The 16,279-nt window shown below is 43.2% G+C and overlaps 1 protein-coding gene and 1 pseudogene across 10 annotated transcripts in view; both read left to right on the top strand.

Moving 5' to 3' along the window:
• Ints10 (integrator complex subunit 10) overlaps positions 1–16,279 on the top strand; it is a 53,023-nt gene that overhangs the window by 14,623 nt on the left and 22,121 nt on the right. For 8 of the 10 annotated variants that reach the window (XM_039094352.2, XM_039094353.2, XM_039094349.2 and 5 more), the window contains exons 1-6: positions 7,325–7,527; positions 8,027–8,094; positions 9,630–9,733; positions 10,691–10,830; positions 15,053–15,134; positions 15,614–15,754. In XM_039094352.2, coding sequence (XP_038950280.1) covers positions 7,399–7,527; positions 8,027–8,094; positions 9,630–9,733; positions 10,691–10,830; positions 15,053–15,134; positions 15,614–15,754 — 664 coding nt within the window. In that variant the 5' untranslated portion in view covers positions 7,325–7,398. Of the gene's footprint in view, positions 1–7,097; positions 7,528–8,026; positions 8,095–9,629; positions 9,734–10,690; positions 10,831–15,052; positions 15,135–15,613; positions 15,755–16,279 lie in introns of those variants that run through there. The other 2 variants (XM_063275210.1, NM_001134416.1) reach the window with 2 other exon arrangements.
• On the top strand, positions 11,422–15,045 carry Rpl10-ps7 (ribosomal protein L10, pseudogene 7; annotated as a pseudogene).

The following is a 16,279-nucleotide window of genomic DNA, read 5'->3' as shown; positions in this document are numbered from 1 at the left end:
TAGACTCCCCTTAACCAATAACATGAAGGAGATTTCTCATGCCTAGAATTGGGCTTTATTATCTTCTCAGGTGAGATGACTTCACTTAAACTACACACACACACACACACACACACACACACACACACACACACACACACACACTTCAGGGGTAGTACATGTAATTTTAGGTACATAAGTAATAATGTGACTGTTCTAGTTTTTTGGTTTGGTTTATTTTGTTTTTTTTAACTGCCCTTTTATCTTGAGATAAGCCAAAGTCCATTCTTAGGAGAAACTATTTATTCTCCAAAAATTATATATATATATTTCTCTTCTTCTTCTCTTTCTTCTTCTCCTTCTTCTTCTTCTCCTTCTCCTTCTCCTTCCTTCTCCTTCTCCTTCTCCTTCTCCTTCTTCTTCTTCTCCCCTCCCTCCCTCTTTCCCTCTCTCTCTCATACTAGTACTCATACCTACAGTTATATAAAAGGATTGGGGAAATGGCTCATTCATTAAGTGCTTACTCCACAAGCATTTGGACCCAAGTTTGGGTCCCCAGCACATATATAAAGGTGCAATAGCATGTGTCTGTAACCAGCATGCTAGGGGTGGGGTGGTCACAGATATATACCTGCTATGTACCCAAATCTACAAGCTGCAGGTCCAATGAGAGATCATGTCTGAAAAAGTAAGGTGGAGAATAGATGAGAAAGACACTTGAAATTGACCTTTGGCCTCTACACACACACATGCACAAGGTACATACAGGAGGTGGATGCAAGCAGACCAATTCAAAGTCTGAAAAATATATTCTTACCCATGGGCGTCTCCTAGAGAATGGGGAGAAAAAAACAGATATATCTGAAGGTAAAATTAGCAGGAGAAAAGCCAGAAAATTTATCAAAAAACACCAAAGAAAGACAAGGGCAGGGAAGGTTTGAGGACCATGAGATGAAGAGAAAAGCAACATGGAGCCAAACATGAGTCTCTGAAGTGAATTCCAGGAATTTACAGCGGGATACTTGGCCAGACACGTCATAGTTTAAAGGCTGTAGAGAAGACCAGGAATAATGCGCCCAGATTCACAAGGGGGTTCATGAATGCAACAAGTGTTTTCATATATTCTGGCAAAAAGTCGGAGGTCACCTTACCTAATTAAATCTCAAAAGCATCCACATTTTCCTTATTTAGTCCCTTCATTTAAAATGTAACCATGATTCCATAGAACACTACCCACCTAAGGATTTGGGTTACTGTGTGAGGGGTGTTTTTAATTCTCGTTTTGCTAGGCAGGCAGTGTTCTTACCACTGGGCAATATCTCCATCCCTGTTTGTTCATTTTGAGATAGGGTCTTAATGAGCCCAGGCTTCTCGGGCAGCATATCTGCCTCCCTGTTGAGGTGCTGGAGTACTGCTTTCAGGGGAGGCAGAAGGATAGAGGTCCTTTCCTAGAACGGGACCAAGAAGTAGCAAAATCTGGGATATGTGCTGTGGTTTTCAGTCTCCTGTGCACATAGATACCACTGGGGACCAAGGGGAGTGGAGAACAGGGTGCCAAGAGTATGGAGAGCCTGAAAGGGAGAATGCCTTCTCCAGGAGATTAAGTGAGGCTCTTTACAATGAAGGTCTCTCCTTATGTAGATCTTTGATGAAGGACACAGTCCTTGCTTGTCTAAACTATTTTATTTGATGGCAGATGTGAATGTGTACATCTCACTCAGGGTAAACCAAGGATTAAATACCCTTTTCAGGAAGGAATGCCCGAGAAGGGAAGCTCATTTGCTCAACACTTGGGGCCTATCCAGATGCCTCATTAGTACAGAGTACTCCTGGTTTTTATGTTACTTGACCAGTTGTCATGGTACTCTCACTGGGTGTTGTGGTTACCTGTTCTGGGACAGGTAGAGCTTAGCAGGAAGCTGGTTCTATGCCCACCATTCTCAATTCTGAGATTAAGTAAGGTTTCAAACCTGTTTCAACCTTACCATTTCTTCTGTCTAGTGGAATGGTCCACATAGACACACAGGCCCCACACAGGCTGGCCTCAGACTTTCTAAGTATGTGAGGATGACCTTGAACTCCTAATCTTCCTGCTTCAGCCTTCCAAGTGCTGATAGTGTTTTCTTGTTTCTTTGGGGGTTCGTTGTTGTTGTGTTGTTGTCTTAAGAGGAAAATCGGAAAGTTTTGTGACTGAATCAGATATTTTTGCCATTTGAAAAACTTATATAACACTTCATATATTAAATCAAATAATGAGAAAATGCTTAAGCTATAAATTTACTTCTATAACACACACTTTTTTAAGACAAAAAAATTATCCTGATCTGTTTAAGTTCAATTGTCTAAGGCTTGGAGATTGGTGGGAAAATACACATGTAAATAAGCTTTAAAAATAAAATCAGTACTGTAGCTTGCAGTTTTTACTACCCCGATTTTAAGCTCTGGGTGGACCACACTACCAACCCCACCCAGGTTCCCTTCGATCCATGGATAATGGATGAAGACACACACACACACACACACACACACACACACACACACACACACACACACTCTAGCTTATTTTTGATATGCTTTATCTCAATGCCCAGGCTCTTTTATGCCTTCCTCAGCTATCACACCCTTCTTTTCACTCCCAGCTCAGCATCCTAAATCTGCCCTCAACTCAGTTGGTCTCTAATCCCCTGCCTGCTGCCTACCCCAGGTCCAGTCAGAGAAGCAGCTGAGGCCCATCGTACCTGAGATCTCACATGGCTGATGGCTTTTTTTCCCTCAAATCTCTCTCTCCTCCCTGAGCCTCCTAGCCTGCCTGTGGGAAAACTGGAAGCCCCACCTACTCTGCCCACCCCATTGGCCAATAGCATCTTTATTGATCGATCAAGAACCAATGGGGGGGGGGGGTTTGGGGATTTAGCTCAGTGGTAGAGCACTTGCCTAGCAAGCACAAGGCCCTGGGTTCGGTCCTCAGCTCCGGGGGAAAAATAAATCCAGATTAAAAGTGGGCCTTCCCTTTAAAAAGAAACAATTGGGGAACAGGATTTCCGTGTTCACATGCAGATTCCTGACCGATATCAGAACCATGCCCTACACAATATTCTGCCTATAAATAAGCAAATACATTTAATGTTCTTTAGCATATTCTGCAAAGTCCCAAGTTCTCCATCGCCTGGAAAGCCATCACATACATAATTGTAGTTGTTCTTGGCATTATTGGAGAAAATAAGCAACAATCTTAGGATGTTTCCAGGAACATGATACCCCCAATGGACTCAACACATCACAGAGTGAGCATGTGAACCATAGCTAACATCAGTTCAGCTATGCATAAGGCCGCTAATGAAACTAAATCAAGTCTCAAAAAAATCCAAGTAAAGCGGAAGGGTTTATGCATTGTATTAGCCAGTGTTCTCCTGCTGTGAGGAAACAGCATGACCACAGCAAACCTTATGAAGGTCTGAATTTAATTGGGGCTGGTTTACAGTTTCAGAAGTTTATCAATCTATTAACTTCATGGTAGGGAGCATGGAGGCATAAAGGCAGTCAGGGTTCTAGACAAATAACTGAGAATTCTACATCTGATCCACAGGAAGAGACGTTTGTCCCTTAGAATTACCTTTTTGAAACCTCAAAGCCCACTCTCAGTGACACACTTTCTCCAACAAAACTGTATCTCCTAATCCTTTCAAACAGTGCCATTCCCCGGTGACCAAGGATTCAAACCTATGAGCCTATGGGGGCCATTCTCTTTAAAACCACCACACTACACTCCCTGGTCACACAGGATTGTAGCCATATTATAATGCAAACTGTGCTTAGTTCAAATGTCCCCATAGTCTATCACAGTCTCAAAACTGCTTAAAAGTCCACAGTCCAAAGTCTCTTCTGAAACTCAAGGCAATCTCTTACCTGTTACCTCTGCAAGATCAAAATCAAAGAGCAGATCATGCACTTCTAACATTCAACTGCACACAATATACATTGATATTGCAAAGGGAGGAAAAGGAGCATAGTAAGGAAATACTGGACCAAAGCAAGACAGAAAACCACCAGGACAAACAAATTCTGCATCTCCATATCTGATGGCAAAGTGATCTTCAGATCTCCAACTCCCTTCAGCTTTGTTGACTGCCACTAATTCTCTCTTTTGGGCTGTTTCTGTTAGCCTTTCTCCTTGACAGGCATCCCATTACTCTGGCATCTCCAACATCTTGTTTCCGATGAAGTCTAGACTTCAGTTATACATCTTCTCACAATGGTGAGGGATACCCCTGACACATGCCTAGCCTCAGTGGCTTTCCTTTCCACAGAAGGATATTTCACAAACCCCTTTCTTGCATACTGGACTCTAAAGCCAAAACCATGTTGCCAAACCTTGCAGGGCCTTCAACTTGTCAGGGCTGAAACTTGACCTCCTTGTTCAGATACATTTTCACCAGCTTTATGGTTTCGATATTTACTTTACTGCTTGAGTTTTTCTTTAACTCCTTTTACAAATTGGAAGCTTAGCTGGGTAGAATCTTGCCTTGAGGTCACCACTCCCTTTATTCCACTTAGCATTAGGCTTTTATCTTCAAACTTTTTGTCTCCTTGAGCACTGGACTTAGCTCCATTATACTTTCTGATGCTCCTTTTCTCCTCAAACTGTACATTTAATATTATTTCTTGATCAGCTTGCTCTTTTTTATTATGGATCTGCTTAAGAGTAACTGCTAATAACCGCACAACAGAGTTGTCTTGAAATCTCCTCTGCCAACACCACTAATCTAAAACTCTCCAACTTAGTCTCAGATAGATTTTTTTTTTCAGACAAGGGCAGAAAGCAGCTACATTCTTCACCAACAACTGTCTGTAGTCTACTTACTAACCTTCTTATTCTCTGAAACCCCTTGAGCTCACCTATTATAATCTGCATCTCTCAGCACTACTGTGTTCTATGCTCCTAGTAGTATGCCCTATTGAAACCCAGTTAAAGTGTTCAATTGCTTTTCTAGTCCAAAGTCCACATATTCCACCAATACGCAGTATGGTCCAGCCTATCACAGCAATGGACTCCTGGCACCAATTTCTGTCTTAGTGTTCTATTGCTGTGAGAGACACCATGACCTTGGCCAATACTTATAAAGGAAACATTTTAATTAGGGCTGGCTTACAGTTTCAGAGGTTTAGTCCATTGTCATCATGGCAGCATAGAAACAGAACTAACTGAAAGTTCTGCATCCTGACCTGCAGGCATCAGGAACAGTGAGACTCCAGCCAATGACACACTTCCTCCAGTAAGGCCACACCTCCTAATTTTTTCAAATAGTTCCATTCCCTTGTGACCAAGGATTCAAATCTATGAGCCTGTGGGGGCCATTCTCATTCAAACCACTGCATAAATTTTCAGAATTTCCTCTTCCCTTTTTTTATTTTTCATTTTGGTCTTTGCCTTGGCTGGCCTGGCTGCTTACATAAACCATGGTGGCCTTGTAGTCACAGATATTCACCTGCCTCTGTTCCCAAGTGCTGGAATAAAAGGTTTGAGCCACTATACTCAGCTAAATTTTTCAGACTTTCTTAAAAAATGCAGGATAACCAAGCTTGATTTTGACATTTTTGGTGTTATACCTAAAACAACATCCCTCTGTCTCTGCACTTTTTGAATCCCCACACTAATTCATCACAAATTTTTACTATTTGTTTATAAATTATTCATTAGCAAACCTGTAATATTTTATATTTCTATAAATAACATTGATAAGACAAAAAAGGAAATTAAAGGAAAGTTCATTCAAAGCTTGATATGAGTGAGGTGTTTTTGACCAGGGACGTGGATTTGCCTTGCTCTGATTGACACGTTCATTGTAGAGGAACCACCTGAGCTTCCAGAATCACAGAAGGAAAGAGAGCAACAGATCAGTACGTTTACCAGCTACATTGTGTAGGCACCAGGTAGCTGGGTTAGAGAAAGGCTTGGAAACCTCTTCCATAAGTCTAGCTGTTACTTCATTCTTAGCTTTAAGGTTAGTGGAACCTCAAGTCTGCCAGGCTGAAAGATCCCTCCTACAAAGCTTATCTGATAGAAGAAAGTTAGGTCAGAAACCAGAGGTGATGTCGATGCCCCAAATAATCTTGGTTGGCAGCCTATGTCTCTTCTCTTCACAATAGCAACATTCTAACCACCCAAGGTTAAGCTGTTTGCATAATCTTTGACATAAGCAAAGCTTCATCCAAGAACTGCAGTTCACTGTTTTAAAGTATACATTCATACTTTTAATATCTGTATTTTTCACTTAAATAAGTAAATTCCTAATTTCTTTGTTAAAAATTTTAATCAGGACAGGCACATGTCCTTAATTCTAGCACTTTGGAGATGGAAGTCAGGGATCAGGAGTTCAAGATCATCCTCACATACTTGCCAAGATTAAGGCCAGCTTGGTCTGTGAAGGAATGTCTCAAAAGAAAAGTAAGAAAAGAAAATCAACTCTGAATTCTTTATGTCCTGGTTTTTTATTTATTTATTTATTTTTCTTTATGTCCTGGTTTTAAGTGGCAAGTGATGGCTACAGTTGATAGGAAATATATATATATATATATATATATGTATATATATAACTTAATATTAATTTATATTATATTTTATATAAAATTATATATTATACTTATATGCACTTAGATTGAAAACTAAAGCTGACAATTCACTTTCCGGACACTCTTCCAGTTCAACAAATGATTCCAATTCAACAAATGAATATTGCCTTGTCAACAGAACAGGGAGACTATTTTGTTGTTGTTGTTCAAATGCGAAACAAAGCTAGAATTTTGAGGCCGATTTATACTGCAGCTATTTTTCCACTGGTCAAATGATCAAAGTTTTTAACACTTTCAGAACAGGTAGTTCGGACATTCAACTGAGCGTCTACTAAATGCTAATTTTTCCGTACTGGAGAAAATTAATAGATTCAGATGAAACAGTGCCTGGGGCGGGGGCGCAAAGAGCAAAAGCAACAGGCGATCCAGGGTCTTTCTGTATGCGAGGTGGGGTCGTCTCTGCAGTCCAGGACCACTCCGCGGCACTTTCTAACTACACTCCGGCCCGGGTCACCAGGTTTGTTTACAGCCAGGTTATTTACACTCAGGAACCACCGCCGGACATCTGCGCGTTTCCCGCACCTTTCGAACCCAACTTGGAGTCCAAGGAGAACGCAAGAACCTGGAGCACAAGATTGCAGGATCCGGCGCTTACTCCCGGGAGGTCAGCGGCGCGCTGCTAGCCAAGTGATGACAATCCGAGAGATGGAAATCCAGTCTTCCGGAGTTTCCAGAGGACTCTCTAGAGCCGCTGCAGCTTGTGATTGGCTGGTCTCTGGGCATGCGCAGTGGCCGCGCCAGGGTTGGTGGTGCTCAGAGTACCCACCGGAAGGGCTGGAAGTCGGGGCCATGTCGGCCCAGGGCGACTGTGAGTTTCTGGTGCAGCGAGCCCGGGAGCTAGTGCCCCAGGACCTGTGGGCAGCCAAGGCGTGGCTGATCACAGCCCGCAGCCTCTACCCGGCCGACTTCAACATCCAGGTGAGTCAGACCGGGCTCGTCCCCCCCAACGCGCTGAAGAGAGCGCTTGGCAGAGCCGGGTGGCCCTGGGCGCTTTGCGCGGCCGCTGACCCCTCCCCACTTTGCTCCTACCCTGCTCCACAGGACAGTTGACCAGCCCTCTCCCCAGCGCCTGCCAAGGCGGAGACCACACACTAGATTCGGGTCTGGTTGATTGTGCACGGTGCATCTTCGCCACTAGGGCCCAGGGCACTCATTCATTGATCATGTTGGCAGCCATCTGTTCAGTTCCTGCTTCTTTTGGGACGTTACTACCCCGACTTGATCCCAGAAGCCCTGCTGATGGAGTGAACCCAGAGTCCCAGTCCTGAATTCCGGGCCACAAGGAGATACTTTGTGCTCAAGCTTTCGTTTCACTTGGGGATGTCCTGGGTGAAGGCCAGCTTCTGGGCAGTGCTGCGGGTTGGCTGGAGCAGGTCCCTCACGGTGGAAGCCGTTGACCCTGTCTGCCTTGTTTCAGTATGAGATGTACACCATCGAACGGAATGCAGAGAGGACTGCCACCGCAGGGAGGTTGCTGTATGACATGTGAGTTACCTGGGATCGTTCTGGGAGCTATTGTTGATATCTGAAGGGGCCCTCTTCAGATATTAACAATTGAAAGTAGTTGGTCTCTGCAAGATCATCCACTTCCCTAGCACCCAGAATTCAGGCCTTAATTGCCAACACGCCTTCTGTAGAGGCGAGTTTTTATTGTTGTATTTTAATCCCCAAAATTCGTAGCCAGTAATTTATTTAAGAATCACAGGTTCATCACAGACATTCAGATAGCAATTGATAAGATGACATGTGAAATCCCTTCTAAACCAGACTCAGTTTTGTGTGTATCCGTACATCTATATGCAAACACACAGACTCTGGGGAGCTTACAAACGTGAGGCCATTTTGCTCTCACCCTGAAGCTTACTTTCATAACCCACTGTTGTGGATCCCTCTGGGCATCTAGTTTATAGAGACGGATGACATTCTTCATGCCCATCCCTGTAGCATTTTTTAGCCTCTCCCTTCTGGGTGCATATTTAATTTCCAATTATTTTAAATTATGTTTGGATGCCACTGAGTAATTCTGCACTTGTATTTTGATGTTTGTCTTTTGTAGCTAAGGGATATATATTTCAGCATCTATCAAACTAATCTTTAAAAGGAGAGCCTGAATATCTGTTTCCACAAATTATATGTATCTCTCTCTATTCATACACACACACATACACCCCAGTTTTCCACATTTTTGCCAACCTGTGTATGTTTATCTCCACCACCACCACCATCCCCCCTTTCCTTTTCTTCTGGTGAGACAGAGATAGAGGAATCTCACTTTATTGGGCAGGTGGTTTTGAACTCAGACTCACATGCTCCTCTTGCCTTAGCCTCCTTCGTAGCTGGGACATAGGCTATACCAACACACCAGACCTGTATCATGGGGAAAATGATATCTTACTATATTATTTCTTAAGTTTGTGCCCCTCATATTACCAATAGTGTTGAGTGCCGCCGCAACTGTTCTCTTTGGTTATTTGTGGCCCGTGGTTTGCCTTTCTGGGGTTTTGGTTGTGGTTTTTGTGGTTTTAATAAAGTATTGCTTTTTCTGTTGCTGTGACAGAAAGGGTATATCCTGGTTCACGGTTTAAGGATACAGTCCATCCTGGTGGGGAAGGCATGACAACAGGAGCTGGGGCTGATTGGTCACAGTGTGTGTGTAAACAGTGAATGAATGATGCTTCTTGGCTTGCTTTTGTTTACTCTCTCTTTCTGAGACCAGGTCTTGCGTTCCCAGATTACGTTCAGATTCATTAAAGTATCTGAGGATGACCTTGAACTTCTGACCTTCTTGCCTTTGTGTCGCACACACTGTGACTACAGGCATTCACAACCACATCTGTTCTGTACAGATGTAGAGTACAGGTGGGGTACAGGGATGGAACCCAGGGCTTTGTACTTGATGAACAATCATGCAGTCAAACCAGTGCGCTACACCTCCAGCCTCAAAAACACCCACAAAACATCTCAAGACTTTTATGGGGATTCTCAATTCTTTAAACTAATACATTATTTTTGAAAAACAGGTTTGTGAATTTCCCAGACCAGCCGGTGGTGTGGAGAGAAATCAGTATCATAACATCAGCGTTGAGGAATGATTCGCAAGATAAGCAAACCCAGTTTTTAAGAAGTGAGTACAGTTACAGTCTAATAGGTTATAAATGACCACTTCTAGGAATGTCATATCTGTCACAGACATCTCAGTCACACCTGTCATAGTGAGACCCACATTATTTTTTATTCTAGGCAATGAAAGTCCACAGTGATATTAGTTGGTATTTCCAGCATTTACTCAGAACACTTTGAGTGTCCTGGTATGATGGTAGTCTGTCAATGAGATCAGAAGATTGAGTGTATTTTGAACATATTTTACAATAACCAGAAAACATCTATAGATAATGTCTTAGTTAGGGTTTTACTGCTCTGAACAGGCACCATGACCAAGGCAGCTCTTATAAGGACAACATTTAATTGGGGCTGGCTTACAGGTTCAGAGGTTCAGTCCAGTATCAACAAGATGGGAGCAGGGCAATATCCAGGCAGGCACGGTGCAGGAGGTAAGAGTTCTACATGTTCGTCTGAAGGCTGCTAGCAGAATACTGACTTCCAGGCAGCTAGGACTAGGCTATTAAAGCCCACACCCACAGTGTCACACCTACTCCAACAAGGTACACCTCCTAATAGTGCCACTGTCTGTGCCAAACATACAGACCATCACAGATATGCCAGATAGATTCCGCAAGAGAGGAGGAAAACATCACATTTCTGTGTTGATTGCTTTGGCCTGTCAAAGACTCCCAATTCTAGATAATTAGCAAGCAGATGGTATTGGCCATTTAAACTTAAGCAAGTCCGTGCCTCTATCTTAGTGTAGTTAGCTCTGCGGGGATGAATCCTGCCCCGTGGATATCAGGCCTCCGTGTTTCATGATTATTTAGCAAATAGCCAGTGCCAAACACTCTGGATGTCAGAAGTCTGCCAATTTGCAGGCGAATACTGAGTATTTTATGAATGGAAACATGCCTATTTTCTTTGTTTTAAAAAAAAAAAAAAAAAAAAAAGCCTTAACAGGTGAAACTGTTGACAGGTTTATTTGAAACCCTTCCGGGTCGGGTCCAGTGTGAAATGCTACTGAAGGTGACTGAGCAGTGCTTCAACACGCTGGAGCGATCGGAGATGCTGCTGCTGCTGCTGAGGCGTTTCCCTGAGACGGTGGTGCAGCACGGGGTAGGCGTGGTCTTTCTTGTTCTCTCCGTCATTTCCTCTGCTCATGACACGTTTCTAGAAGGCACAGCTGCCACGGGCTTGCCCGGCCTTAGGGCTGATGCTCTCTGGCCTTGGAGGAAACTTGACTCCTTCTTATGTTCTGTGCTTCATTAAGCTGAAAACTAAACTCTTGTTGTTCTGTGCCAAAAACTCAACTCTTTCTTACTGTTGCGTGCTTTGCTAAAGAATAACTTTCTCTCATTATTTACTTTACAATTCCCGACCATTAACGTGCTGTGTAGCAGCAGGGAATCCAGTAGAGCTAAGGCTCCTTCCTTTGCCCAGAAGCCTCCCCTCTTGCTGACCAGGTGAGAGGGAAAAGAAAGTCAGGCTCACAGAAAGAAAGACTTTTACATAAGCTATTGCACAGAAACACACACATTTATACACTTACATAGACACAATCACATTTTTTTGTTGGGCCCAACCATCTGACTCATATACTCCACAAATATCCATGCATACTTACATACATAAACCTATACTTACTTATTTACATACATATGTACACACACACACACACACACACACACATACACACACACACACACGATGGGTGGAGCAAAAGCCCCCACAAGCCGGTTTCATTGAGTAAGCACCAGTGTGGAAAGAACTTACTCATTTTAGATGAAAAATAAGCTCCAACCTTCATTGCTCAGAGAAAGAAAAACTTCTACCTTTTTATTGAGTAAGAAAAAATCCTGTTCTTGTCAGGAAAAAAAAAAAAAGCTGTTGTTAAGGGAAAAAAAAATCTCTTTTTTTTTGCCTCTGCCACCCCACTTGCAAGGTGTTACTAGTATTGTAAGAACAAGGCATACCCGAAATCTCATTTCTACTGGAGTGTCCCTGATTCTGAGATCCGCGTCTTTGACTTGGGACAGAAGAAGGCGAAAGGTGATGAATTCCCACTTTGTGGCCACGTGGTGTCAGATGAATATGAACAGCTCTCTTCTGAGCACAGAGGCTGCCAGTATTTGTGCCAACAAACACGTGGTAAAGAGTTGTGGCAAGGATGGCTTTTATATCCGGGTGAGGCTCCACCCTTCCCCTGTCATCCGCATCAACAAGATGCTGTCCTGTGCTGCGCCTGACAGGCTCTAGACAGGTGTGCACGGTGCCTTTGGGAAGGTCCAGGGCACAGTGGCCAGGCCATCATGTCCACCCACACCAAACAACAGAATAAGGAGAATAAGGGACATGTGATTGAGGCTGCAGAGTCAAGTTCAAGTTCCCTGGCTGCCAGAAGATCCACATCTCAGAGCAGTGGGGCTTCAAGTTCAATGCAGATGAACTTGGAGACCTGGTTTCTGAGAAGCTACTCCTTCCTGATGACTGTGGTGTCAGATAAATCCCCAGTCGTGGTTCCCTGGACAAGTGGAAAGCCCTGCATTCCTGAAGGCTTCCACAGTGCTTTCCTGTACCTTTACCAAATCATGTTCAGCAATAAATACCACATCCAGTCTGCTTAAAAAAAAAAAAAGAAAGAAACCTGTCTCATGGTAAGAAGCCTGTCTGCTCTCTGTTCTGCTCTCTGCTCTGCATTCTTGCTGTCATCGTTCCTAGTTCTTGTACTTTTTTAGAATACATGATGATAAGGTGTTCTAAACATCTTTTTTTTTCAAAAGTTCACAAATTAAAATATAAATTCAAATCAAATTGAATCAAAAGTAGTAACAGGGATGTTTACATGTGTTTGCATAAGACTAGTTATCTAAATAAACATCTGCCACTAACTCTACAGGTTATTAAGAGTCTAAAACAGGGGTTGGGTATTTAGCTCAGTGCTAGGCAAGCGCTAGGCCCTGGGTTCGGTCCCCAAAAAGAAAAGAAAAGGAAAAAAAAAAAAAGTCTAAACAATAATTCTTATGTCTTAAGTTAGCGTGGTTTTGTCCAGAGGCAAGTCATCTGCCTGTGTCTCATTAGAATTGAGGTTTTATATAGATAAATTCAGTCAATATTTTATTTTTTTTTGTCCTTGCAATAAACTGTTCATTTCCAGCTTACAACCCCAGTTATCAGATAATGGTTTCACAGTTAACCCAGAGGGAATGTTTTTCCTGATCATAAATCTGTTCCATGCCTGCTTTCTATCCTAATGCAATTAGCCCATGACACGTGAAGGAATACAGAGCCCTCATTGTAGCCTTTTCTATAGAGGGCTCAACATTACTAGTATAAATTTAGGAATTCTATAGAATCATTATTAGGAATTATTAAATCATCAATTCGTCTACTTAGCATTGCTACAAGAGAGTATATCGGTGTTGATCTGCAGAAAAATCTACCCAGTAGGAATCATTAGACCAGGGAAGGCATATCAGCAATAAGAATCAATCCTGAGGTGAGATTTCTGAAGGCATCACAAGTCAGAATTTACCCATTGCAGACCATGCAAAAGCAGTAGGCCGTCTGCAGAAAAGTCACCTGCCAGCTTTTGCCTCTCCTAGATGGCCCCTCACACATAGTCTTAGCAGCCTAAGGAGTAGTCCGCCAAATGTCAACAGTGTGTGTGCACTGGCAATCTGAGTAGTAGACAGTCACCTATTCCCATGGGTTTGGCAACGTGTTTGCGTTTAAGTGGGAGCCAGAGCTTGGGGTAAAAATGCTTGCTGCCAAGCCTGGTGGCCTGAATTCCATCCCTGGGTCCCTCATGGTGGAAGAAGGAGACAGATTACAGCAGGTGGCCTTCTCATCTCTACCTGAGTGCCGTGATGGCACATTCACCACCCCAAACCCATAAATAAATGAATATAAAATAAATAGGAGTCATTGTTTGTGGTTTTAACAGATACGGTTTCACGTGTTCCTTCACTGCGAACCCCGTTGGCTCATCTAGTCTGGCTTCACTAAGTCTGGGATGAGTAGTAAGTGCCCTTGGAAAATGGTGGGTCTGTGTTACGTACCCCAAGAGAAACTGAGTTGGACTGTTCAGTAACTTCCTGTAAACAATGGGTCGTCATGGTTCAAACCAGTCATTCATTTTATTCAAAGTCTGTCGTTACCTTTTCCCTCCCACGTCATTTTTCTGTTGCCTGGACTAGTTAACTTTTTCCTTATTTCTTTGATTAGCTTTCTACATCTGCCATTACAGAACACCAGAAGTGGGGTATTTTCTCACAATTCTGAAAGCTGCAATCCTAAAGGAAGGTGTTGGGATTCCCCCTAAAGGCTCCAGGACATATTCCTTCCAGTGGTGTCAGTTATTAGCTGTTTCACTCCAGTTCTTGGCTCTGTTGTTACCTAGTCCTTTCCTCTGTGTGTCTCAGTCTTTCCTTGACATTTCTTTAGATGCCAGTCACTTCATTTTGGCCTTGTTTTAACTAACTTTATCTACATAGACAATGCTTTTGGCCAAAGGTGAGCTATGCAGCCATGCAACCCATAATGCAGTTTTGGTCAATAATGGTTTATGTACATGGCAGTGGTCCTGTGAAATTATACTGTCCAGTGACGGCATAGCCACCTTGGTTTGTGCTTTATACTCTGATGGAATTGCCTGATAATGCAGTTCCTAGGCCGGACCCTATTGTGAGCCACACACGGCTATATACAGACACGCTCTTAGGTCCTCAGTGGGTATGAGTTTGGGGACACAGCTCAGATCGTGCATTCTTTGATCACTGCAGTGGCTTTTAACTTTGTATGACGTGACCTTTTGCACTGGTTCACTCTCATCTTGGAGATGTGTACAGCATTGCAAAGAGAATGAACTGCAGGTTTGGGTGGATTGTGCTAAGAGACCCCTGTGCTGTGCTAGGGTGCCTGTGAGAGGAAGGCAGTCTTAAACCCAAGACGTTTCTGTCCAGTGCTTCGTAAACTGCGGTTGTCTAATGGAGTCTCCAAGAGTACGCACGGTCAGTCTTGCACGTCTCGACAGAATGTAAAGCTGGTTTCCAGTTTCTTAGAAAATCTCTCTGGCTGTTTTCTACTGCATTCCAGGGTTGTGCTGGAGTATCTCTATACATCTTGTTACCCCTTTAACTCTGCTAGTTCAGAGCAGAATGAGACCAGATGGACAGGGAGTCGGTGAACTTGATCTCCCAGGCAGGGTCACCGGTGTACTTGGATGTTTCTGGGCTATAAACTGTTTGTTTCCTTGGGAAATCTGTGATAAATCAGAGAATACTGCTTTTCCTGTAATTCTGACGCTGTGCACATTCAAATGACTTTTATTCTGAAACAGGTTGGCCTTGGGGAGGCACTGCTGGAAGCTGAGACCATTGAAGAACAAGAATCCCCTGTTAACTGCTTTAGAAAGCTGTTTGGTAAGAAACGTTGTATCTTGTATTATTTCTTTGGCATAAGTGGAATACCTGGAATTGTCATTTCAGGGTTAAGTCACTTACACAACAAAAGAGCTCTTTGTATCATAAAATTTAGTCCTGATTTTATTTTCTCAAACTGCAAAGCATTTTAAACAAGTCTTAATTGCATGTTATTTAACGTGCCAAACCTCTGATAGCATGTGCACAGCATATGTGTACATATGAAGCCTAGTCATGGACACTTGAGGCCCCTCGAAGGCCAGTGGCAGATCTCTCACCATGGTGTCAGATCCGTGAGCATTGCATGCTCCTTCCTGCCTCCCTCCATTGATGTCTGCTTATACAGCTGATTTCAACCGTATGCCACAAGTGATTTCCCCCTGTACGTTTTAGACACTTCGTTCAGTGACCAGGAAAGTGAGTTAGTTTCTGTGTGAACTCTAGTGCAGACAACCTGATCCATTTCCTCCTCCCAACAGTCTGCGACGTCCTTCCTCTAATAATCAACAACCATGATGTTCGCTTGCCTGCCAATCTGTTATATAAATACTTGAACAAAGCAGCTGAATTTTACATCAACTATGTCACTCGGTCCACACAGTTGGAAAACCAGCATCAAGGTAGGTGCAAGCATCCTACACCCTTGCTGAGACTGGCTTTGCTAAAATCATTCAGAAGCCCCACCCCACCAATTGTCTCTCTCTGTGCTAGTTTAGTAGTTTCCCTAAAAGATGCCTCTAGGAAAAAAGTATATAATAATAAGAGCTGAGTTTTTTTTCTGTAATCAGTTCTACCCCTTGCCTGAAATAGTCTGCATCACACAGGTGCCATAATTCAGAAGCCACTTCCTGCTTTGACCAGCCACCACAGTCATCCCACACGTGCTGTTAGCGATGTTATTGTAGGACCAGCATAGCTATACCAAGCTAGATGGTATAGCTCACTATGCCGTGGGCTCAAGTCTAGGTGGAATAGCTTATTGCCCCTAAGGTACAAAGCAGTACAGTCACTGTATTGAATGCTGTAGACAACAGTGGCACATGGTGTTTGCGTATCTCAGCCTTGCTAAACATAGAGAATCCCTAAAAGAACATTGTATATGGCAGACAGTGCACCTAATTGTGGCACTTGCCTTCGGTGGAGCT

This window comes from Rattus norvegicus, chromosome 16 (assembly GCF_036323735.1).
Source record: "Rattus norvegicus strain BN/NHsdMcwi chromosome 16, GRCr8, whole genome shotgun sequence".
Classification (NCBI taxonomy): Eukaryota; Metazoa; Chordata; class Mammalia; order Rodentia; family Muridae; genus Rattus; species Rattus norvegicus.
Note: the sequence above shows the minus strand (reverse complement) of the source record. Positions and strands in the feature narration are given on the sequence as shown.